General features: G+C 38.9%; 1 protein-coding gene across 2 annotated transcripts in view; it reads right to left on the bottom strand.

The window, feature by feature from the left end:
- RPAP3 (RNA polymerase II associated protein 3) overlaps window positions 1-22580 on the bottom strand; it is a 40615-nt gene extending 18035 nt beyond the window's left edge. Inside the window, exons 1-8 of one of the 2 annotated variants that reach the window (XM_055318654.1) lie at window positions 22507-22580; window positions 19111-19290; window positions 18205-18345; window positions 14571-14693; window positions 13637-13764; window positions 2521-2642; window positions 1735-1805; window positions 478-603 (exon numbers count right to left, since the gene is read on the bottom strand). In XM_055318654.1, the coding sequence (XP_055174629.1) occupies window positions 478-603; window positions 1735-1805; window positions 2521-2642; window positions 13637-13764; window positions 14571-14693; window positions 18205-18345; window positions 19111-19263 (864 nt within the window). In that variant the 5' untranslated portion in view covers window positions 19264-19290; window positions 22507-22580. The remainder of the gene's footprint in view (window positions 1-477; window positions 604-1734; window positions 1806-2520; window positions 2643-13636; window positions 13765-14570; window positions 14694-18204; window positions 18346-19110; window positions 19291-22506) is intronic. The other variant, XM_055318655.1, reaches the window with a different exon arrangement.
- Between the last annotated feature and the right edge of the window lie 4360 nt (window positions 22581-26940).

A 26940-nucleotide genomic window follows, 5' to 3' on the forward strand; every position in this document is an offset into this window, starting at 1 on the left:
ATACCAGATTTCACTCTAACATTTATAATCAGTCAGGTTTATCCCAATTAATGTCATTCCATAAGTATTCATTAAAAATCTTCTGTGGGTCCAAGAAAAGCTAAAAATATGTTAAACTGAATCTTGACTTGGGATTTCTAAAGGAATTTTGATCAGAAATAGTCCAGTCTGAATTAATGGAAAAAAATTCTCTATCAGAATGAACTGTAACTTATCTCTGTGTTAAATGTATAACCACCTACATGTAAATATGTTAAAATACTCAAAAGTAATTTGCTCCCTAAACTATGTTATTTTTTTAAATTATGTGTTAAGTCACCAATTACTCAAATTTTGAATTAGTAAGCTCCGGAGGTTTTTAGTATAACTTTCAGTTCCTACTGAAGAATTTTAATATTACAGAAGATAGAAACAGGATACAAGAAATGAAGAGTAAACTCAACAAAACATATATAGCTTGAAATCCCTCTGAATTACCAGATCTTTCTCTGAAATGGCTTGCTGCTTATTCTGTTGCTCTTCAATTTGCTTTTCCTCTCTTTCAGTTGATTTAATCATTGTATCAGCTTCCTTTGGATATAAATTTTCTTTGGATGTTAAAGCCTAGGAGACACAGTAGTTAGCTAAAATAAAACAAGTAACGCAAGATGCATATATATTTAACTTTAAAAAACTAAATTACTCAGGTGTATTAGAATTTGTCACAGTTCAAATTAATATTGAAATAATAGTTTTTACTCTAATTCAAAGTCTAATTCAAGTTAAAAAACAAAAGTGAATCTAATATACATCTTATTCCAAATAAAATAAATCATATCCACTAATGGCAGTTGTTCATTTATTTATTCAAGAAATATTTACTGAATTTCTATACAGGCCAGGCACTATTCGGGTAACTATTTTCAAAAATAAACAGATAATTAAGACCACATCCAAATTTCTCAAATCTAATATGCATAGTCATTATTTAACCAAATACAAAAATATATAACAATTCCTAATTATAAGCAAGCTGATAGATTTGTCAGATTTTATTGCAATAAATCATGGCAATATTTAAAAGCACATTTTCCTAGTCATTGTCATTTTTTTCTCAGTTTCAATGGATGGCAAAATGATTGTAACTGACTCAACAGCAAAATGAAAGGAATATGTAACTGTACAGTATCATTTGACAGCAAATTTTATAGCTAAATTATAACTATTTTCTCACTGTTAAAAAATTAGCAGTTTTTTCTAAAACAAACTATAAGGATGGAGCAACTTAAAAATTACAAAATCAAAGAAATATATGAAAGTTTAGTACAGAAATCAAAGCACTAGCCAAAAAAGAAAACTTAGTGGGACAAAGAGAAATAATTCTATCATCTGGGAAAAAATAAAGCAGCAGCAGTTCAGACCTCAGATGACTTTTTTTTTAAGATATTATTTTAAGTAATCTCTACCTCAACGTGGGGCTCAAACTTACAACCCCAGGATCAAGAGTTGCATGTGCTACTGACTGAGCCAGCCAGGGTGCCCCTCCTACGACTTTTTAAGAGGACTCCTAAGGATCTTTAAATACCATTCTACTTCCTCTAGCTTGCAAATCTGTTTAGTAAAACTATACAGTACAAAGAATTAAAATTAGAAAAAGTCTCTATTAAGTCATCTATAGTACAAAGACTACACAAAAACCTCTACTTCGTCAAATAAAGGTAAGTAATGCACTTTATTTAAATAACTGTGATTTACCTGATTAATTTTCCTGAGTTCATTCGTTGCTTCAAAGTTATTTGGTTCCAGTTCTAATACTTTTTCATAATCTAAGTAAATTTAGAAGATAAATATTTGAAAGATAGGGTATTAAAAAAATTCTATAAAACAATAATCATTTGCTACATGTGACAAAGAGGCAAGTGTCTTACAGAAAAATTCAGAGTAAGAACTGCTAATCAACAGTATCTCTGTTCTCCCCCAGGACAAGCAAAACCCTACAGAATCCGTGACCAATCACCTTCACCCACCAGCCCCAGGAAGGATACTTGCTATCGTTAAGTTGCATGACATAAACCCAAGAAGTAGCAGAATCCTATCAGGTTATCAACTTTATTCAGATTTTGTAATTTATAGTATATAAATCTATTTTATGGAATAATAAAAGGCTTAGAATTTACAAAGAAAAATGTGTTAAAAACTTTATGTGCAGTGCCTCTGCCTCAAAATATCCAACAAGATGTTTTAATCCTTATTTTACAGGTAAGAAACTGAAAATCATAGGAGAACCATAACCTTCCCTTTGGTCACACAGCTAAATACATGGTGGAATGAGAATTTGAACAGAAGTCTGACTGGTGGCAAATAACGCATTCTGTCACAAAGTATCAAGATATTTTTAAATAGCAAAAATGAGCCTTATTCAAATACACAAAGCTCTTAAGGTGGTAACGGTGATTGTCTAGTATCTATGATTCTTTGTATAACATCTGTTAAACTGTTAAAGAATTTTTTAGATAATAAGGACTTGGAAAATATTAATACCTTTTTTGGCATCCTCTAGTTTTTGCAATGCAAATCGAGCAGCACCTCGTCTTGTGTAAGCCTTCGTATAACTTCTATTCAAGGCAATTGCTAAATTACAATCTGACTCAGCAACAGCAAATCTGCAATTTAAAAATATTAAAGTTAAAAAATTAATTAAAAATTTTTAAAAATATATTAAAATTAATAAAATTCATTTGTTAAACTTAAACTTCATAATTTGTTTCTGAAAATCCCAGAAGGGGATTAAGTTCCCAATTAAAGGTGTGTTTCCCATCTTTTTTATTTACTTAAAGCTACGAAAGGCATTAATTAGTGATGGTGAGATGTTAAGTAATGTTCCCTTTAAAGCAAGGAACAAGAATGTCCACTATTACTGCTTTTTTGTCAGTACTGTGCTAGAGGTCCTGACTAATGTAGTTTCAAAGAAAGAGATATAGCCAAAAAGACTGGAAAGGAAGGAATAAAACTGACATTCTCGGATGATATAATCGTCTACCTAAAATAACTCAAAACAATCTAGAGACACTTAGAAATAATGAAAGTTTGCAAGCTGGCTGCTTTACTTGAGATAAGCAATAAAAAACAGAAATAAATCTAACAAAAGATATGTAAGACTCATACACAGAAAATTTGAAGCCTGTCCTCATGAACATTAAAGAAGACTTAAGTGGAGATATATAGCACATTCATGATCTATAATAAGTCAAAGAGACATCGCAATATAATTCTCTCCAAACTGAGCTATAATTCCAAAGCAATTATAATCAAATTCCCAACATAATTTTTCAAAGAATTTGACAAGATGATTCCAAAATTTACACTGATAAGCAAAAGTCTAAGAATACCCAAGACACTCCTGAAAAATAGTAAGGTAAGAAAACAAGCCCAATGCCAAATATCAAGACTTTTAATGCTATAGCAATTAAAGATAGTATGGAAAAGGCATAGGGATAAGCAACAGATCAATTGGAAAACAGGGATTAAAAAAGAGATCAGTGCAAACTTGACATAGAAAAATGGTGGCACTGCAGATACATGGGAAAAGCAGAGATATTCAATAAAATGACTGAAATGATTGAAATATTCATATGAAAAGATATGAAACTGGAATTCTACCTTCAGCATATATATAGATTTAACCGTGAAAAGTAAAACATAAAAACTTAGAAGAAAATACAGAAGACTATTAGCTCAGAGAAGGAAACGTTTTTTTAACAAAGCATATTTTTAGAAGTGCTATCCTTTAAAAAAAAATCAATAAATTGAAATATATTTAAAATTAAGAATTTCTGTTCATTGAGACTTCACAGAGAGAAAAAAAGCAAAGACACAAATTGAGAGAAAATAATCAGTATCCAGAACAAAGAATTCTTAAAAGTCAAGAGAAAAACAGCCTAAAAGAAAAATGGCCAAAGACAAAACAGACATTTCACAGGAAAAAAATACAAGTGGTGAATAGATAGATAAGATGTTCAGCTTTATTAGCAATTGTGGGTATGCAAATGAAGACCACAATGAATTACCATTTTATATCCAGCAGATTGAAAACAGTTACGAAGCCCGATTCTACCAGTGTTGGGAAAGATATGGAGCAAGTGTTCTTACACGGTCCTAATGGGAATAAAAACTTATACAACCACCTTTGTACTATTTGTACAATTGGTCATCACCATGTGAAGTCAAACGTACATACATCCTGTGACCTAACCCCAAGAAACATACAAAAATGTTGACAGTATCACTATTTTAAATCAATAAGAAAAGAAGGGTGTGAATGGTGGCGGGGGCACAGGTAGGAAAGGAGAGGCAACCAAAAACCCAGCAACAGGAGAATGGATACAGAATAGTACGTTCCTAAAAAGGAATTATATGTAACAGTAGAAATGAAAGATCTATAGTTATATGCAAAAGATGAAGAAATCTTAGGATCATAATATTCAAAGAAATATGCAAGCCACAGAAGACAACATTACATATATCAAAGCGCAAAAATAAACAGTTACACAATATATTATTTAGGAATACATACATATACAATGAATTTTTTTAAACCAAAAGAATGATAAATAGGCAATTTAAAACATCTCAGTTATTAACTAGAGAGAAGCAAGGGTCAGGATATGGAAAGGAACCTAAGGTAGCTTCAGAAATAGTAACAGTAATGTTCTAGTTCCTAAGTTGGGTGGTAGGGGCATGTGGGTTTATTTAAAATTATTTTCCATAACTTACACATACTAAATTGTAGATATATTACAAAATGTAAATATTATAATTTGTCAGGATATTCAGACTTAAAAATGTCATTTAAACAGTAAAAACTCAGATACCAATATAATTTGTGTTTTGAAATAATAAGTTAAAAATTTTAACATTCAAGAAACATCTTGATGGTATTTGTCTTTTTTTTTTAATTCTTTCTTTTTTAAAATTCTCATGGTAAGTCAGTTCTCTGCTTATCGTAAGACCATAACACAGTCATATTCTTCAACATTAAGAAAGTATTTAAAGGGTCAGTATGACGTAAGGATAAAGATTAAAACATATTTTAAGTTCACTACAATGAAAAGTCTCTAGGTTAAAGAGTGGATAAATGATTTTTCAAAATAAGGAAATTAATATCTAAAAGTTTTTACCCAGCTAACTTTCCTTTCTTTTGTGAATTAGGTAAGAATATCATAACTCAAATTTTTATTGGAGGAACATCTTGATAACATGAACTACAGAAGCATGGTCTGAGCCTCTGAAACCATTTGAACCATTAAAATGGTTTGAATAAAATAACTCAATAAAAAGAAGTGAGCTGTGAGAATTTACAGTTGAAAAGAAATATGTTTAATCTTTTACACATACTTTATCATGAAAGATTTTTTATTCAAATTTTTTTTATTAAGACAAATTTCCTAGAGTAGTTTTAGGGTCACAGCAGTACTGAGGGTAAGGTACAGGTATTTCTCATCTGTACTCTCTGCCTCCACATATGATAGTTACCAATATCCCACATCAGAGTGGTACATTTGGAAAAGTGATGAGCCCACACTGGCATATCATTATCATCCCAAGTCCACAGTTTACAATTTATTCTTGATATTGTACATTCTATGGGTTTGAAAGAGTATAAAAGGGCATGTATCTATCATTATATTACCACTGAGTATTTTCATTGCCCTAAAAATCTCTGTGCTGTCTATTCATTCCTCTACCACCCTAACCCTTGACAACTACTCATCTTTTTAATGTCGTCACTTTACCCCTTCCAGGATGTCATACATGAAATCATGTATGAAAGTTGAAAACATGAAATCATACAGTATATAGACTTTTCAGATTAGCTTCTTTCACAAAGAAATATGCATCTAAGTGGAAATCATGAAATCATACAGTATATAGACTTTTCACATTAGCTTCTTTCACAAAGAAATATGCATCTAAGTGGAAATCATGAAATCATACAGTATATAGACTTTTCAGATTAGCTTCTTTCACAAAGAAATATGCATCTAAGTGGGGAGCTAAGATGGCAGTGTAGGAGGATCCTAGGCTTGCTTCATCCTTCCAACTCAGCTAGATAAGTATCAAATCATTCTGAATACCCACGAAATCAACCTGAGGACTGACAACTAGAGAGAGAGAAGAGGCTATATCGAGGAAGGTAAGAAGTCCAGAGATGTGGTTCAGGAGAGAAACGGATGATCTTGGGTGCTGTGGAGGGGAGACAGCCCTGGTTGGGGTGGCGGGGAGAGAAAGAGAGAAAGAGGAGAGTGCTCAGGGATATGCACAGAGAGAACAGGTCCCCAAAGCCATTGGTTTTAAAAATGAGAGGAGCCGATTTTTGTTTTCGCAACCAGCAGGGCTCAAAGACTGGAGTTTCAGAGGTCAGGCTTGGCTGGGATACAGCCCTGAGGGTGCTACCCTACTCCTGGAGAGAAGGCAGGAAAACCAACCACCCCCCAACCCCCCCACAAAAAGCATCATCTGTGGTTTCCTTAAGGCACATAGGGAGAGACTATTCACTCTTCTTGGAGCACATTTGAGAGATGGCATTCGCAGAGATGCCTGTCGAGGGACAAAAGAACCAGCGGGCACCATTTCCCTCCCCACCCCCAGCCCCTCAGCATAGTTGCAGAGATACCAGCTGAGGGCTGCTAACCTGGACATTGACTGTTTAGACTGCTTTGCTCCAAATCCCGTGTCCCTGCACTCTGGCACGACTACCTTTCTTGGTCAAATCTGCATTTGTCCCAGCACAGCAAGACCATCCCCAGGAGATGAGCGCAGGCCCTTGCCACTGCAGTCCCTAAAGTTTGGAGTTATAAAAATCAGCAGGGTTGGCTGGGACAGAACATAAAGTGTACTGCCCTGCTCCAGGCAGTCAAGCAACGGGGAGACAAGACAGCATGAAAACATCCAAGGGGAAACTGTTTGCACTTCTAGTATTCCCTGAGGGTAGCAAGGACAGAGACCCCACTCAGGGACAAAGGTGCCATTTCCCTCCCTATCTTCAGCATAAATCAACTTCAGTAAACAGCACAGCACCAATATTGTCTGCCTAACCTGCTTAAACCAATCCCACCCCCCTGCATTCCACTGGTACTGCTTTTCTCAGGCAAGTGTGCCTAAGTCCCAGCACAGCAGGCCCCTTCCCCAGAACACCAGCAGAAACCCCCATACATACCACATCTACCAATTATAGGCTTCAGTTCTTGTGGAAGTAGCATCAGGTCTCATTTAACAAGCAGACCAGAGCACACCGAGTTAAAACTTGCCACTCTCTGGTCAAGGTTCAAACACCGCCCACAGCAACCAAGGAGAACCTCTGCAGGAGACTAACCTGAGGGATAGAGCAGCCCAAACACAGCAGCAGAGTGCACGCATCACACACCAGAGATACTCCCTGAGCACCACATCCTGGACACTATATGACCTCTTCTCCATAAAGCCATTACTCTCAGGAACAAAAAACATAACAGGCTTTTCTAACACACAGAAGACAGTCTTAGACAAAATTCCAACACAGAGGAATTCATCCCAAAAGAGAATGAGAAAAGGTTATGGCTAGAGATCTAATCGAAACAGACAGGGGATCCCTGGGTGGTGTAGCGGTTTAGCGCCTGCCTTTGGCCCAGGGCGCGATCCTGGAGACCCGGGATCGAGTCTCACGTCGGGCTCCCAGTGCATGGAGCCTGCTTCTCCCTCTCCCTGTGTCTCTGCCTCTCTCTCTCTCTCTCTATGTGTGACTTTCATAAATAAATAAATAAAATTAAAAAAAAAAAAAGAAACAGACATAAGTAATATGCCCGACGAAGCATATAAAGCAACAATCAAGGATACTTGCTGAGCTTGAGAAAAGCATAGAAGAAATCAGGGAGACCCCTACCACAGAGATAAAAGAGTTAAAAAACAATAAGAATGAAAAATGCAATAACTGAGATTCGAAAAAGACTGGATATAATGACCCCAAAGATGGAAGAAGCAGAGGAACAAATAAGTGATACAGAAGACAGAATGGAAAGTAATGAAACTGAAAAAAAGCGAGAAAGAAGAGTTATGGATCACAAGAAAAGGCTTAGGGAACTCACTGACTCCTTCAAATATAATAACATTCATATCACAAGAGTCTCAGATGAAGAAAAGAGAGAAAAGGGAGAATATTTTAGTAAATAATCACTGAAAACTTCCCTAATCTGAGAAAGGAAGACATCTGAATCCAGGAGGCACAGAGGACTCCCAGCAAAATCAACAGAAACAGGCCAACGCCAAGACATACTGTAGTTAAATTTGCAAAACATAGTGAGAAAGAAAAAACCTAAAAGCAGCAAGACAAATAAAGGTCCCTAATCTCCAAAGGAAGACCCGTAAGGCTAGCTGCAGATCTCTCCACAAAAACCTGGCAAGACAGAAGGGAGTGGCATGACACATTCAATGTGCTGAATGGGAAGAACATGTGGTCAAAAATACTCTATTCAGCAAGGCTGTCATTCAGAATAGGAGAAATAGTATTTCCCAGACAAATAAAAACTGAAGGAGTTCATGACCACTAAACTAGCCCTGCAAAAAATATTAAAGGGGACTCTTTGAGTGGGAAAGAAAGACCAAAATTGACAAAGACTAGAAAGGAACAGAGACAAAATCTCCAGAAACACCACAGAAAATGACACTAAACTCCTATCTACCAATAATTACTCTGAAAGTAAAATGAACTAAATACGCCATCAAAAGACAAAGGGTGTCAGGATGGATAAAAAAAAAAAAAAAAATACCCATCTATGTGCTGCTTACAAGAGACTCATTTTAGACTTAAAGACACCTGCAGATTGAAAGTTGAGGGGATGGAGAAACATTTACCATGCAAATGGAAATCAAAAGAAAGCTGGAGTAGCCATACCTATACCAGACAAACTAGATTTTAAATCAAAGACTATAACAAGAGATGAAGAAGGGCACTATATCATAATAAAGTAGACTATTCAACAAGAAGATCTAACAACTAAAAATATATTTATGCTCCCAACATGGGAGTGCCCAAACATATAAGATAATTAATAATATAAAGGAACTTGATAATAATACAATAATGGTAAGGGACTTTAACACCCCACTTACAGCCATGGACAGATCATCTAAGCAGATAATCAATAAGGAAACAAAGGCTTTGAATGACACAGTGGAGCAGGTGGACTTAACAGATATATGTAAAACATTCCATGCTAAGGCAGCAGAATACAAATTCTTTTCAAGGGAACAGATCACATACTAGGTCACAAATCAGGCCTCAACAAGTAAAAAAAGACTGAGGTCATACCACACATATTTTCCAACCACAACACTATGAAACCTGAAGTCGACCACAAGAAAACATTTGGAAAGAACACAAATATATGGAGGTTAAACACCATGCTACTAAAGTATGAATGGATCAACCAGGAAATCACAGAAGAAATAAAAGAATACATGGAAACAAATGAAAATGAGAACATAACAGTCCAAAAGTTTTGGGATACAGAAAAAGCAGTCCTGCAATATAGGCCTACCTTAAAAAGCAAGAAAAATCTCAAATACACACCTTACTTTACACCTAGAAAGATGCTAGAAAAAGAAAAAAAAAAAAAAAAAACGAAGCCTAAAGCCAGCAGAAGGGAAAAAATAAAGATTAGAGCAGGAATAAATGATATAGAAACAAAAAAAAAAAAAAAAAGAAGATCAATGAAACCAGGAACTAGTAGTTCTTTGAAAGAATTAATAAAATTGATAAACTCTTAGCCAGACTTATCAAAAAGAAAAGTTTTGAAAGGACCCGAATAAATAAAACAGTAGACATAACAACCAAGACCACAGAAATACAATTATAACAGATGTTATGAAAAATTACATGCCAACAAATTGGACAACCTGGAAGAATGGATAATATATAAAACTGAAACAGGAAGAAACAAAAAAATTGAATAGACTGATAGCCAACAAAGAAACTCAACTAGTAATCAAAAATCTCCCAACAAACAAAAATCAAGGGCCAGGTCATTTCACAGGTGAATTCTACCAAACATTTAAAGAAGAGTTAATACCTGTTCTTCTCAAACTATTCCAAAAGAACAGAAATGGAAGGAAAACTTTCAAACTTATTCTGAGGCCAGCATTACGCTGATTCCAAAACCAAAGAGTCCACTAGAAAAGAGCACTACAGACATCCCTGGGTGGCTCAGCAGTTTAGCGCCTGCCTTCTGCCCAGGGCGTGATCCTGGAGTCCCAGGATCGAGTCCCACATCGTGCTCCCTGCATGAAGCCTGCTTCTCCCTCTGCCTGTGTCTGTGCCTCTCTCTCTGAATGAATGAATGAATGAATAAAATCTTTAAAAAAAAAAAAAAAAGCACTGCAAGTCAATAACCCTGAAGAACATGGATGCAAAAATTCTCAACAAAATACTAACAAATTGAATCCAACAGTACATTAAAAGAATCATTCACCATGAAAACGTGGGAATTATTCCTGGGCTGCAAGGGTGATTCAATATATGCAAATCAATCAATGTGATACATCACGTTAATAAAAAAAAAAGGATAAGATCCTCTCAATAGGTGCAGAAAAAAACATCTGACAAAGTACAACATCAATTCATGATAAAAATCCTCAATAAAAAAAAAATCCTCAATAAAATAGGAATAGAGGGAACATACCTCAAAACCACGAAGGACATACATGAAAACCCACAGCTGACATCATCCTCAAGGGGGAAAAACAGACTTTCCCCTACAGTCAAGAAGAAGTGAGGGATGCCCACTCTCACCACTTAACATAGTACTAGAAGTCCTAGCCTCAATAATCGACAACAAAAAGAAATAAAAGGCATTCAAATCAGCCACTCCTGCAGATGACATGATACTCTCCACAGAACACCTAAAAGCCTCCACCAAAAAGTTGCTAGAATTGACACACAAATTCAGTAAAGCCGCAGGATACAGAATCACTGTACAGAAACTTGCTGCATTTCTATACACCAATAATGAAGCAGCAGAAGGAGAAATCAAGGAATTAACCACATTTACAATTGCACCAAAACCCATAAGATATCAGCAATACACCTAAACAAGAAATGAAAGATCTGTACTCTGATAACTAGAGAACACTCATGAAAGAAACTGAAGAGGACACAAAGAAATGGAAAAACATTCCTGCTGGTAGACTGAAAAAACAACTACTGCTAAAATGTCTCTACTACCCAAAGCAATCCACACATTTAATGCATCCCTATCAAAATACCATCAGATTTTTCAGAGCTAAAACAATCCTAAAATCTGTATGGAACCACAAAAGACCCAGAATAACCAAAGCTATCTTGAAAAAAGAAAAGCAAAGCTGAAGCATCACAATTGCAGACTTCAAGCTATATTACAAAGTTGTAGTCATCAAGACAGTATAGTACTGGCACAAAAACAGACACATAAATCAATGGAACAGAATAGAAAACCCAGAAATGAACCCACAACTATACGGTCAATTAAACTGATAAAGCAGGAGAGAAAGAATATCCAATGTAAAAAAAGAGAGTCTCTTCAACAAATGGTATTGGAAGACTGGACAGTAACATGCAAAAAAATGAAACTGGATCACTTTCTTACACCATACACAAAAATAAAGTCAAAATGGATGAAAGACCTAAATAAAATAAAAAGCTTCTGCACAGCGAAGGAAACAATCAACAGAACTAAAAGGCAACCCACAGAATGGAAGAAGATATTTGCAAATGACATATCTGATTAAGGGTTAGTATCCAAAATATATTAAGAACCTCTGGGACACCGGGGTGGCTCAGCGGTTGAGCATCTGCCTTTGGCTCAGGGCGTGATCCTGGAATTCTGGGATCGAGTCCCACATGGGGCTCCCTGCATGGAGCCTGCTTCTCCCTCTGCCTATATCTCTGCCTCTCTATGTGTCTCTCATGAATAAATAAATAAAATCTTTAAAAAAAAAAAAAAAAAAGAACTTCTCAAACTCCACACCACCCAAAACCAAATAATCCAGTTAAGAAATGGGCAGAAGACATGAGAAGACATTTCTCCAAAGAAAACATACAAATGGCCAACAGACACATGAAAAAATGCTCAGCATCACACATCGTCAGGGAAATACAGATCAGAACAGCAATGAGACACCACCTCACACCAGTCAGAATGGCTAAAATTAGCAACACAGGAAATAACAGGTGTTGCTGAAAATGTGCAACAAAGAGAACCCTCTTGCACTGTTTGTGGGAATGCAAATTGGTATAGCCCCCTTGGAAAACAATATGGAGGTTCCTCAGAAAGTGAAAAATAGAACTACCCTACATTCCAGCAACTGCACTACTAGGTATTTACCTAAAAGAAACAAAAATATTGATTTGAAGGGGGTACAAGCACCCCGATGTGTACAGCAGCATTATCACATCAGCCAAATTATTGAAAGAGCCCAAATGCCCATCCACTGATAAATGGATAAAGAAAAGGTGGTATATATGCAATGCAGTATTACTCAGCCACCAAAAAGAATGAAATCTTACCATTTGCATCGATATGGGTGGAGCTAGAGTATATTATGCTAAATGAAATCAGAAAGAGAAGGACAAATACTGTTATGATTTCACTCACGTGTAGAATTTAAGAAACAAAACAAGTGAACATGGCGGCGGGGGGGGGGGGGGGACAAACCAAGAAGCAGAACCTTAAATATAGACACAAACTGATGGTACTGGAGGGGAAGTAGGTGGGGGGATGGGTTAAGTAGGTTGGGTATTAAGGACACTTGTGATGAACAGTGAATGTTGTATGTAAGCAATGAATCACTAAATTCGACACCTGAAAACTAATATTACACTGTATGTTAACTGAAATTTAAATTAAAATTTGGAGGGAAAAATATGAAGATCCCATCCCCATTTTCAAGGAAAGAAGAAAGTTATCTTTTTATGATGTATGATTCCCAAATGCTAGTCTGTATGCAAGTGCCGGAATCTGGGACAAGTTTTTACCGCTTTCTGATAAAAACTGGGAAAAGACAGGCCATGTAGTAAATTCTTATAAAGCCAAACTGATTTCACTTAAAAGACTCTTCTAAGATTATGTCCTTAATACTTCCAAATAGGGGATGCCTGCGTGGCTCAGCGGTTGAGCACCTACCTGAGTCCCAGGATCAAGTCCCACATCGGGCTCCCTGCATGGAGCCTGCTTCTCCCTCTGCCTGTGTCTCTGCCTCTCTCTCTCTGTGTCTCTCATGAATGAATAAATAAAATCCTTAAAAAAAAAAAAATACTTCCAAATAGCCTTTTGTTCAAGAAATTAATGACAGCCAATGGCTCTATGTTTTACTATGCTGAGTTACGAAAATAAAAAATAACACTAAAAAAAAAAAAAGAAAGAAAGAAAGAAAGAAAGAAAGAAAGAAAGAAAGAAAGAAAGAAAGAAAGAAAAGGGAAAGAGAAAAAGAAATATGCACCTGAAGGTTCCTCCATGACTTTTCATGGCTTAATAACTCATGCCTTTTGATCACTGAATATTCTGTCATTGTGTGGACATATGAAATTTTTTTTTTAAATCAGTCTCCATATACATATAAAATAGTCACATACGTTATGGGAATCCCTTACTTTTTCAGTCTAAAGTATGCTGATGCTCTGTTTGTTGGCAACACAGGATTATAGGGATCAGCATCCATGCCTTTGGTGTAGCATTCGATTGCTTCATCGTATTTTCCTTGTTTGAAGTATTTATTGCCCTGAAAAAACATATGAGTCAGATATATACTGACAGAGAACTGTAGAGCCATTTTCTTTCAATATTATGCATCTCTTTCTAACTCATTAGCTGAGTGTTCAAGGTTAACAGGAAAGAAGAGAGAATTAAGCAAAATGGCCTTTCAACAAATGCTGAAATTCAGTAGTCATTGTATGAGCACAATCCAAAAGCCCTGGTAGGAAAATGAGTAACATACCTAGCATCATGTACGTCTGACTGACAATAACCCACAGAAAGGTAACAAAAGAGAGGCATCAAGATGAAGCTTAATCTGAAAAGAGTTCCACCTTTTTGTAAAGCAATAATATTTAGTTTTATAATGAGGCTTTCTGAAGAGGGATGTTTAGTAACATTCCAAAAAGTAATCAAATAAGGCCAGTGATATGGAGGAGTGGGATTTAATATTCATGTCAAGGTTCAAGCTGATTTTAAGTTAGTCGACTACAAAAAATCCTAAAAGGACTCTGCACAGTCCACACATTTTACATCACTGAGGTTTAGTAATAATACTAATCTTATTTTTACAGTTAAGAAAACTGAAAAACAAGTAATTAAAGAACTTGTCAGAAAAAAAAAAAAGAACTTGTCACAGGATCTGAACCCCTACAACCTGGTTTCAGAGCAAATATTCCTAATCAACAAGCTATACTGCTTCTAGATACAGATACACAGCTAATAACTCAAAGTATGAACACCTCTCAAACTACACTGAAGAAATATTGGATCTACGTGATTTTCTACATATCCTGCTTACATGAAGGAAACTAATGCTAACCTAAAGAATACCTTTTCTTTAAGAGCAAGAGCCTTTTGTGAATCTACATGAATCCCATCTTCTTCTGACTCTGATTCTTGAGACACAGAATCATGGGTACTCTCTTCTTTATCAAGCTCATCAAGGATACTGTCCTGAAATTTAAGTAGGAGAACAGTGCTCATAACTACATGACCATTAAAATAAAAAAGAAGACATTTTTTAAAAAGTACATTCAATAGAACTTAGGTTGTTATGATCTAAGGACATAAAGGCCTAAGGTTGCTTTCAATCCAAATAACCTCTCATTGTTAGGATTATATCCAAAGAAAAATGTACCCTTGTTTAGAAAACCAAGATCCAAACCACTTAAAGAATCTAGCTGTGGACTCATGAAGTAAGCTAAGTCAATAGAGTCAACAAATCACCCCTAAATCACAAACTATTAGTAACAAGGTATTTACGGCTGAACATAAGTGAAGTTTGGAAATAACCCCAAACTAATGTAATAAACAACCAATAGACAAGAAAGGGTTTTTATTAAAAACCTTTTTCTTCCTTATTCTTAAAACATCAAAAACTGCTTATAAAGCACAGTAACTCCTAATCCTCACAAAAACCTATGAGGTAAGTGTAATTCCCCATGTTTTTTACTGGAAGTAACCAAGACACAGAGGTTTGTTGACTCAAGGTCACGGATTTGAACTGAGGCAAATCTGCCTCCTCTGAAGAGTTCAATGACTATGTTATACTGTCTCTCAGTGAATTCCCAAAATATAGCCAACTCTACCAAAAAAATACATAATATGCTAGTCCAACAATTTTCAGTCTCCTTTGGATCACATACTCCTTTCATGGTAAATCATCTCATAAACCTCATCAGGATTTTTTTAATCATATTCTTCATATAGGATAAAATAATGGTTTTTAGTAAAAGACTTTAAACCAGTAAGTATTAAAGAGTTCCTTAAAGCTCATTAAAAACAAAAATTTTAATTATATAAACAAGATCTTTTTTGCATTTAACAAATACCATACTATCTTGTCAATTAGTTGTCACTAATTATTGACAACTTAAAAAATAAAACCTATGCTCAGTTTCACTGAATGAACATTAAAAGATAGAGTGAAACTCAGCTATGTGTTTTGGCATGAAGATTCTTCAAATACCACTAACCAAAATTATCCAACACTGCTATGCTTGCATGTGTAGACCACTGCCAGCAGCAGAACACTAAAGCAGCTGCTCAGTTCTGAACTAGAGTGGAATGGTAAGTAAACACCTACATCTCATATAAATACACTAAAATGACGTCAAGTAATGTAACAGGTCATGATGGCATTTGCTACAAAAGCAAATTGTAGTATGTTCAATTACTATCTGTTGAATGAGCAAATGACTGTGTAGGAAGCACCTCTCTGAGAAATGATCTGAGGATGATGCCTTTCAGGAAAAAGCATTATAAGAAGATACCACCTTATGAAAAGGAAAAGCTATATGAGGGATAAGTCACAAAAAAGTGAAAGTAGACTATATAATACTCAGCAGAGAAAAAAATTATGTTCAGAAAGTATCATTTCCCACAGCAATAAATCCAAGACCTAAAATCATCTCTCTTACATTAGGACAATACTGAAGCAGATGGCAAACTATTTAATTAGTAGTGCCACCTCTATCTTGAGTCAGTTAGCCTCTGTTTCATTAAGAAAAATGCAACTAATTTGGAAAACTATTGAGCAGTTATCTTCTAAAACTAAATGTATATATAAAGTGACCTGGCAAATTCCCTCCCAGGTACTTCTATGCATTAAAAGACACATACAAGAATGTACATAGCAGGTTTATTCATAATAGCCCCAAACGGGAAACAACCCAAACGTATGTCAATAGGAAAATGGATACACAAATTGTGATATACTCACACAATGGAATTCTGATCAGCAATGAAAAAGAACAAATTACCGCTACTGATAATATGGATCAATCTCAGACAAAATTACCCAATAAAGCCAAACACAAAAGAGTGCATACTGTATGATACATTTAAATAAAATTCCCAAACTGGCAAAACTTATCTATAATATTAGAGATCACCATAGTGGCTACCTTTGGGAGGTAACCAACTGAGAAGCAAGGCTTCTGGGATGCTAGAAATGTCTTACATCTTGATGTGGTTGGTGGTTTCTCAGGTATATACAAGAGCAAAAATTTAGGAAACTGTACACTTAAGATTTTCGCACTGTACTGTATATACATTACAACCTCAAATAAAAATGTTAAACATAGGGATGCCTGGGTGGCTCAGCAGTTGTTGAGTGTCTGCCTTCAGATCAGGGTGTGATCCCAAGGTCCACGATCAAGCCTCGCATGGGGCTCTTTGCAGGAAGTCTGATTTCTCTCTCTATGTCTCTGCCTATCTCTCCTGAATAAATAAAATCTTTTTTTTTTCTGAATAAATAAAATCTTAAAAAATAAATAATAAAAATGTCAGACATAAAAGTGCAAATAAAATAATAAACATAAAAATCGGAAGAGTGGTTATCTCTGGGGGTACAGGGAAGGAAAGAAGATGGGATGGGGAAGGAGCACACTGGTAGCTTCAACAGAATTGAAAATTTTTAAGTTAGATGGTGGGCTCACATACTCATTTTCTTGTTATGCTTTAGAACATGTATCTTCACTTACTTTTTTGTATGAATCGATGCATAATAAACACTTTTAGAAAGACTAAACAGGAATATATAGTCCAAATCAACCCTTAAGGTGGGTCAGAGTCTAGACTGAAGCTGGCCAACAGACCGCCTTTTGCAGGCTGGCTACAACGGCCACTGGAAGCACTATGTAGAGGGTTATGAGGCAGAGTACTGGTGGTAATTCTTCAGTTACACCGTGTGTATGTGTGGGATAAAGGAAGCACACTCTACACGTTGGCTATCCCTGGTTTAGAAGGGTGAGGCCCACCTTCTTAGGATCAAGATGGGCCCACTTTTATTGTCCCACAGCCCAAGACTAGACACAAAGGCATTCCCTTTCAGCCAGTATCCAACAAGTTCTTCAGCCTATAAAAAAGATATTGGCAGAGTCATTCCTTTCTGGGAGTTCTTACAATCTTTGAATTCTGGCTACTTAGGGGTTAGAGACGGTGAGAAGGAGAGATGTAGGTGCAAGTATAAATGGGTAGCACATGAGAGCTCTGTGGTGATGCCTATTTTTGAATTCTAAATGCAATGGTGGTTACTCAAATCTACATGTGATAAAATGGCAGAGAACTATACATAAATTGTGCCATATCAATGTCCTGGTTTTGATACTGTACTATAATTAAGGAAGAAAGAACCACAGGGGTAAACTGACTGAAGAGTATGCTGGACCTCTATGTACTATTTTTGAAAAAAGGAGAAAAAAAGAAAAAAGAAAAAACAGAAGAAAAGAAAAGAAAAGAATCCTGGCTGTTTTAGCTACTACTCACTGAAAAAGGGCTACAGGAGAAAAAATAATCTAATTAACTGAAAAGCATTATAATTAAATTTGGATTTATGTAAAATAATCTAGAAGAGAAAGATACAAGGGTAAGAACTTTACATTATTTTTCATTTAACCCACGACTCTTAGCTAACTCCAAGACAAATTCATTCAAATACTAACACATAAGTAGATTAACTTACCACATCAAGTTTTGCCCATGCCTCATAATCATAAGATTTTATCCTGTTTTTTGTGTTTTCATCTTTGGTTTTTTTAGAAGACTCTTTAGGTTTACCTTTTTTCTTTTTCCTAAAATTCCCATTTCGGATAGGAGGTAAATTCTAGGGATGGGAAAAAATAAACAATGTTTGAGCATTGCTCTGTTACCACTTTTTTGTATAACTGGCAATATTTAAGATTCTCACTAAATTACATTTTCTAGAAAGTTCTTTTTTTTAAGTGCTTAAAAATACCAATTTACCATCTTCACTTACAACAATTCATGCTTGAAAAGTTTAATTCATTCTTTGACAAATGTTGAATATGATGTAGTCACAAGGAAAGAATTAGCTAGATATTTTGATTATACATTTAATTTGCAGTCCTAAATTCAAACTTCCAAAACTGCCTGCTCTTCAGCATTACTACAGTCAATAAGCAGTAGTATCACAGCAAATTGAACTGCCTCCACATCACCAATAGGAAAAAGTTATCCGTATTTAAATGCAGTCTTAGGGCAACATTTGGTTGAACCTACATAAGTAATCTACATTTTATGCCAATACTAGATGTTAATGTATCATTAAATATATAATTATACACAATCTGTATAACATATATATGCCCCTAAACATTGTATGATGCTATTTATTTACCTTAAGAATTATCACATGGTCTTCCTTTCCATAAGTACTGGCTACACCTTAAAATGTCTTAATAGAGTTAACAGAGTTCTTACAAAGACTTTAAAAAGCAGAATTTTTCCAAATGTTAACAAGCAGCCAATCACTTCAATTTCCGTTTTTTCACAAAACATTTTAAAAGGCTGTTCTTTATTTTAAATAGTTTTGCAGGACGCTACAGTAGGATTTAATTAAGAAATTTACCTCTTCAGGAACACCATTCTGTCTTCTTAGTTCCATATCCTTCTGTTTAATATCTTTTTCCCAGTTTTCTAAATCCCTCATAAAGTCCTGTAATTCTTCTGCATTTTGTTTCACTTGTAGTTGTAATTCAATTGCTTTATTTGTCGAAGTCATTATGGCCTGCAGAGTTCTGACCAATCTCTAAGAAGAATTAAACAGAATTATGTTTTGTTTTTGAAGCTTAACTAATGATTTTTTTTTACCACTTCATAAATGGCAACAATACATGCATAGAGGAGAGCCTAAAGTGATGCTGAAGAAAGAAAACATCAATATATTATTTTTTAAATGAATCAATGTTTGCTTAATGAACAAATGAAAAACAGACCTGTCTGGGCATCACTGCAATGCAATATGAATGGAAGGCAATGAGAGAGAAATCACTAAAATTAGCAAGTAGCCCATGGTAGCAGACTCTCTGCTCATCTCTAGTTTATAAACTAATCCTAATTATCTCCTCTATTCCTTTTCAAAATTTATTGCACTTCTGGTGAGCGGCAGGCCCTGTAAAAACAAGTAAGACAAGGTCCCAAGTCTAGTGGAGAAGGAAACAAAATAATGAAGTACTGAGCCACAAAATATCATGGTAGGCAGGGTTTCTCAACCTTGGGGCTATTGACATTTGGGGCCAGATAATCCCTTGTGGTAGAAGATGTGTCTTATGCATTGTAAGATGGTTGGCAACATCCCTGACCTCTTCCAACTAGGTAGCAATATTCCTTCTCCCCCCAAGACTGTGACAATCAAAAATGTCTCCAGACATTGTCAGATGTCACCTGGGAAGCATAACAACTCCTGGTTAAAAACAACTGTGCTGGAGACACATACACATGCTGTGGGACTGAACACAGAGGACAGGAATAAAGCAGATGGTGGATAGGGTGGTGGGTTCAAGAAGAGAGTCCCCAGAGGTGCTATAACCAGCTAAGTTTCAAAAAAGCCAGCCAAGTGATTAACTAACTATGGAGAGGTGGGCAGGCAGACTGAAGGACTAAGAAAGATGGAAGAGAAGGCTGAGGTGGCTATGGGACAGATTTCAAAATGCCAAGCCATCAGGTCTGACCCAGGATCTGAAAGCTATGAAAAAGTATCACAGAGGTAAAATAAAAGGTACCTGATTACTGATTCAACTGAGCAGCTAGAGAGCAAAGGATTTAACCAGTGTCCTAGACTTCAGGTTGAGAGCCTGTTGAAATTAGCAGTGTCATTTGAGTCAGAATCACAATTTTAAAAGGAAAAGAGGGGGGTAGCCCCAATGGCCCAGCAGTTTAGCGCCGCCTTCAGCCCAGGGCCTGATCCTGGAGACCTGGGATCGAGTCCCACATTGGGCTCCCTGCATGGAGCCTGCTTCTCCCTCTGCCTGTGTCTCTGCCTGTCTCTCTCTCTCTCTCTCTCTCTCTCTCTCGCTCTCTGGCTCTCTCTCTCTCTCTGTGTCCCTCATGAATAAATGAGTAAAATCTTAAAAAAGGAAAAGAGGAGGGGTGCCTGGCTGGCTCAGTTGGTGGAACACGACACTCTTGATCTTGGGGTTATAGAGTTTGAGCCCCACGCTGGGTGTAGTTTACTGAGAAAAGATTTTAAAAATCTTTAAAATAAAAAAAAGGAAAGGAAAAGAGGTTTCAGGGTTGGAGAACACGAAGACAGACAATATTTCGGTTTGCTGAATGGAGTCCTTATGGGACATCAGGATGACCTATCCGGTAGATAGTTACACAAGATAAGAGATATAAATTTAGGTGTCAGTAGCATAAAGGTGGAAGTTACAATCATGGATTTGGACCTGCTTAATCACTGTGACTCCTGGGTTGGGTTGGGGTGGGCGGCGGGGGAGAGGAGCCTACAAAACACTACCATTTAAGGAACCAACGGGGGAGAAGATGCCAATACAGGAAAAACTGGGCAGCAACATCTAGAGAGCTGGGAGGAAAACTTGGGAGAGTACGTCCCGGGAGAGAACTTTCAAGAAAGACTTCGAGGTGAGCGAGGCTAGCAGTGCCTATGGACACGAAGGTGGCATAAGGGGAAAGAAAGTGCAATGTATTTAGTCATGTAAAGATTTATTGAGAATTTTAATGAGGTGTAAAGAAAAAAATGGAAATATAAAATGAGCTGCTGAGTGAATGAGATTATATGGGGATTAGCGTAATTCTGTCTTTAACAATCTGAGATCGCTCCTGACTGTAGTCCGGTGGAGGAGGGAGGGTCAAGAGAATCAAGGTGAAGGAGATAGAGGAAAAAGGATGAAGGATGGGGCAAAGTCTCCAAAAAGGTGGGAGCGGGGAGTCAACGCTTAAGGGGAATGCGGGAGCCCAGACTAGAAAAATCACTTTTGGGGCAGCCCAGGTGGCTCAGCGGTTCTGCGCTGCCTTTGGCCCAGGGTGTGACCCTGGAGACGCGGGATCGAGTCCCGCGTCGGGCTCCCTGCATGGAGCCTGCTTCTCCCTCTGCCTGCGTCTCTGCCTCTCTCTCTCTCTCTCTCTGTCTCTCTCATGAATAAATAAAATCTTTTAAAAAAAAAAAAAAGAAAGAAAGAAAAATCACTTTCCTAATGGCTGTAAATGCAGACAGGTCTTCCGACCCCTTGTCTGGCCTTAGAACCTACACTAAATCTGGGCCTCTTTTCAAGCAGTGCCCAAGTCTGATGACCTAGGTCCGTCACTAAAACAAAACAGGGCGGTTTGGCGCCGCCTTCGGCCCAGGGCGTGACCCTGGAGACCCGGGATCGAGTCCCGCGTCCGGCTCCCGGCATGGAGCCTGCTTCTCCCTCCGCCTGTGTCTCTCTGCCTCTGTGGGTGTGTGGGTGTGTCTCATGAATAAATAAATAAATAAAATCTTTAAAAATAAATAAATAAAATAACAACAACCACAACAGAGCCAGGACGCGCTCTGCTGGGGGCTCAAAACTTGGAATAAAGGCGCAGCGCGTCGCTGAGCGGCTGCAGACGCCGCAACCCTTTCCCGCTTCGCTCCTCCCCTCCGCTGCCCCCGCGGTCCCCGCGCGGAGCTGGAGCGGGGCGCAGGGAACCGGAAGCTTCCAGGGCTGGGTACCCGGGAGAACAGGGCACACCCCCGCCGAGCGGACGCGGGCCCCGCCCCCCCCGCGCCGCCCCCCCCCCGCGGTTCTCCACGGAGGGAGGGTCCGGGTCCGCGCCCGCAGCGCCGCGCGCCGGCCCGAGGGGAGGGGCGGCAGGTAGACCAGAGCGCCCACCCCGGGCGCGCCGGCCGAGCCCCTTCCGGGACGCCCCGGGACGCCGCCGCGCCTCGCCCCCCGCCTCCCCCGGGGGCGCACGGCCGCGCCAGGCCGCCCCAAAGCCTCGCCGCCTACCGCAGCCAGCGATAACGGCAACGCCGGCTCACCTGACTCGGCCGTTAGCGCCCGCAGGGCCGGTGCCCCCGGCTCTCAGCCACGCTCGCCGGCCCCGCCTCCCCGGCTTTCCCACAAGCCCCCGCGGGCCGTCGCCCCGCCCCCTGCGTCCCGCCCCGCCCCCCGGCGTCCGGGCGGAGCATGCGCAGAAGGTCAGGCATGGTGCGCCTCGCCTCGGGGGTGGGGTTAGGAGCCCCGGCGGCTGTTGTTGTTTTTGTTTTGTTTTGTTTTTTAAGATTTTATTTATCTATTCATGAGAGACACACACACAGAGAGAGAGAGAGAGAGAGGCAGAGACGCAGGCAGAGGGAGAAGCAGGCTCCATGCCGGGAGCCCGACGCGGGACTCGATCCCGGGTCTCCAGGGTCACGCCCTGGGCTGAAGGCAGAGGCTCATCCGCTGCCCACCCCCCCACCGGGCCGCCCATGACGGGTGTTTTAACGCCAAATGCGCCGCCTCCACTGCCTCCGCTGTGACTAAACTTCTCGGGAGACAAGCCCAACCCTGCAGAGCCCTCCTCGTGACTCGTTCTGATTCCCAGAATAGTAGCGCCTTGAGTATCAACTCGGGATCCCCTGGAGACGGATTTTAGCCCGAATCCCGCCTTGCGGGTGTCTAGGGGGTCACGACTTTTGTAAGCATGAGAAGCATCCGAGAAAGTCACTGATTCGCTACCGTGAACAGATGATGTCATCCTGGAACTCTGACGATTGTGCAGGGCCCTTTTTTTTATTATTATTATTATTATTATTTATCCATGAGAGACGCAGGGAGACAGGCAGAGACACAGGCAGAAGGCGAAGCAGGCTCCCTGCAGGGGGCCCGACGCGGGACTCGATCCCAGGACCCTGGGGTCACGCCCTGGGCTGAAGGCAGAGGCTCAACCGCTGAGCCACCCCGGGGGACCCAACTGTGCAGGGTCTTGTGGGGTTGTTGGGTTTTTTGTTTGTTTGTTTTATTTTGTTTTTTCTCCCCTTTAAGAACTGGTATTTTGGCAAACCAGTTCTCGAGTCTGACTCTTTTCCCCTTTGCAAGTAACCTCTCCTTTTCTGAGTATCTACCTCTGAGTCTTTCCAGGACGTGTGTCAGCATTAAGGTCTGTCTTTCAGATATGCCCTGGCTTACAAAGAAGGAAGAATGTGAAGCTTTTAACACCTCTTGCTTCTGCGAACCCTGTGAGTTTTCCTTCATTTTCATGACAACTCTAAGACTGTAGAACTAAAATAATGTCAGCAGTCCACGAAAACAAACAGAAGCAGACAAACCTGTCAGGTGGAAGCTGATGTCAAACATTAGCCCCCGAGTCCAGTTCAGTGGGTCTCAGCCTTGGCTGAACTTTGGAATCATCTACGGAGCATTAAAAACAAAAATAGGAGGGATCCCTGGGTGGTTCAGCGGTTTGGCGCCTGCCTTCGGCCCAGGGCCTGATCCTGGAGTCTTGGGATTGAGTCCCACATGGGGCTCCCGGCATGGAGCCTGCTTGTCCCTCTGCCTGTGTCTCTGCCTCTCTCTCTCTCTCTCTCTCTCTCACTCTCTCACTCTCTCTCTCTCTCTGTGTCTCTCATGAATAAATAAATAAAATCTTAAAAAAAAAAAAAATAGGGGCACCTGGGCAGCTGAGTTGGTTTACCCTCCTGCTCTTGATTTCGGATCAGGTCTTGACCTTGGGGTCCTGGGATGGGGCCCAGTCAGGCTTCATGCTCAGCGGGGAGTCTGTTTGGGAATCTCTCTCTCCCTGTCCCTCTGCCCCTCCGTCTGTGTGCTTTCTCTCTCTCTCTTCAAAATAAATAAGTAAATCTTTTTTTAAAATACCGATTTCTAGGTTTGTCCCCAGAGATCCCACCTAGTGCAGCCTAGGCATCAGGATCTTTAAAACACAAAGATAGAGCTGTGCCTTTGAGGCTGGGAATCACTAATCCAGATAATGGTCCATGAAAAAAACATCCTGGGTCCTCTCTTACAAGGGCACGTTATTAGTTCATCTTTCCAATTGTAAAGTTATATGGTATCTTTGTATTTTAACATTACGTTAGTCAAATCATTAAGTGTGTCTTTATTTACTAATGGAATGAGTCTTGGTTTTGTGTTAGCTGAATTTTCAGAATTATTTTGTGTCTTTTATTTTGTGTTTTAAAATTAATAATAGATAATTTTAAAGCAGATATTGATTTATGGGTGTTCTTAACAAAAGCAGCTGTATTCTTTTTAATGAACTGTGCCAGATTGAGAGAGAACCGGGCAGCCAGATGCTCTAGTAAAACCTGCTAGGCCCTTGGGTGAATCCTCCCTTCTCTGTCTCCCTCTCAAGTCACATAATAGTTTCCTAGTGAGTACAGAAGCAAAGTGAAAGCAGTTAGTGGAATGGTCTTGATGGCCGTTTTACCCAAATATGAGGGTTGTGTTGTTCCACAAAAACAAAACAAAGACTATGCCTCAATGACAGACTTCTTTCTTGTGAGCTCAGACATGGGCCATCTTAAGATCTTTTCTAGATTACAGACCTCCTTACTTCTTTCTTTTTTAAGATGATTTATTTATTCATTCATTCATGAGAGACACAGAGAGAGGCAGAGACACAGGCAGAGGGAGAAGCTGGCTCCCAATGGGGAGCCCCATGTGGGACTCGATCCCAGGACCCAGGGATCACGAGCTGAACTGAAGGCAGACACTCAACCACTGAGCCACCCAGGCGTCCCTAGACCTCCTCATTTCTGTTGACGTGCCTTCAAATAGTTTTCACCAAGATTGATAAATTACGCCTTTTTTACGTCTCTTTCATTAATTTCTTAGTGTGAATAAACTGCAGTTATCTCGGTTGTATTTTTTTTTTAATCTCGATAGTCATTTCTTTAAAAAAGTATCACTTTCCATAGTGAAAATATATATGAATGTTTATTATGACAAGTGTTAAATGCTGCAATTAATGATGATGAAGAGTGTTAATTTTGTCAATGGTGTCAATGTCCAAAACAGTTGCTGAGATCTTTCAAATAACTAAATAAGGAAACATTCTGACAGTTAATATGAATCTTAAGAAAGGGAATATTAGCTAAGTGGCTTTATTTAGCAAGAACATTTATGAACCTTGGGGCTTCCTGTTAACAAACTGTATGAGGTTTGATTGCATGTAAGTTAAAGCCCCGCATAAGAGTGCCTTAAACATGAGAGAATAATATTTCTCTCTCAAATAAAAGAAGACTGAATATGAGCCATGCAGGGTTGGAATCATCACTCCAGTGTCAGACCCAGGCACCTTCTACTTGCTGCTCCATCATCTTCTGCACGTAGCTTCCCTGGTGACTCAAGATGAATGCTCACGCTCCCACTATTTCATCTTCAATCCAGACAGCAGGAAGGGGCAAAGTAGGAATAATGGTACCCTCTGGCTTTTAAGAACTCCCTTTTCCATACCACTGGCCAGAACTTAGACACATGGCCACTCTTGGCTGCAAGAGAGGTATTTACTCTTGGAAGTCATGTGCTCTTCTGAAAATTAGGAATTCAATGATCAAGGAAAAATAAGAGGAAAGCAGATATTGAAGGGCAACCAGTAACTTCTACCACAGGCCTTCATAAGTATTCTTTAAAGAATAACAAATGAATGAGGCAATACTGCTAGAAATCCAGGTTCACTATAGTCTGAGGAAAAGGCTTAAATTTTGTGACCCTATTCTGCTACTGAGAATGTGACTTAGTCTAAGCCTTAGTGATCTAGGTAAAATTAAAGTTGTAAAGATAAAAATCACTAAGAGATTGAGAAAATGTATGTAAAATCCCTACCTAGCACAGCTTGGGACAGCTTAAGATAGTAAATATTAACTCCTGCCCCACTCTCCTTGACAAAGCTAAGGCCCAGCCCTTGGGATATGCTAACTCTCTCCTGCATCTCTGGCTCCTGTCTCCCACCTGACTGCTTAGAAGACCTCTGCAGAGGGCTATAAGGAGCACGAGTACTAGGCATCAGTAGATGAAGGTTAAAGTTAATAGCAGGGAAGGTGAACCGCCTTTCTTCGTGAAAAATGAAATCTGGAAGAAAAAAAAAAAAGGTAGCTCAGTGGTTGGCCACCTGCCTTCGGCTCAGGTCATGATCCTGGGATCCAGGATGGAGCCCTGCATCAGGCTCCCTGTGAGGAGCCTGCTACTCCCTCTGCCTGTCTCTGCCTCTCTCTCTCTCTCTCCTCTCTCTCTCTCTCTCTCTCTCTCAGTCTGTGTCTCTCATGAATAAATAAATAAATAAATCTTTAAAAAAATGAAATCTGTGTAATAAAGGAGATAGGTAAGAATTATTTTAAGTAATAAACATATTATTTTATATTCTTTATCTCACAGCATAATGGTAATATTATCCCCCATTTTACCATTGAGGAAGCTGATTTGAATAATTAAGAAATTCGCCCGTACCTTGGTGAGGTACCTGGGCATTCTGA

Source organism: Nyctereutes procyonoides, unplaced genomic scaffold (assembly GCF_905146905.1).
Source record: "Nyctereutes procyonoides isolate TBG_1078 unplaced genomic scaffold, NYPRO_anot_genome, whole genome shotgun sequence".
In the NCBI taxonomy this organism is placed as follows: Eukaryota; Metazoa; Chordata; class Mammalia; order Carnivora; family Canidae; genus Nyctereutes; species Nyctereutes procyonoides.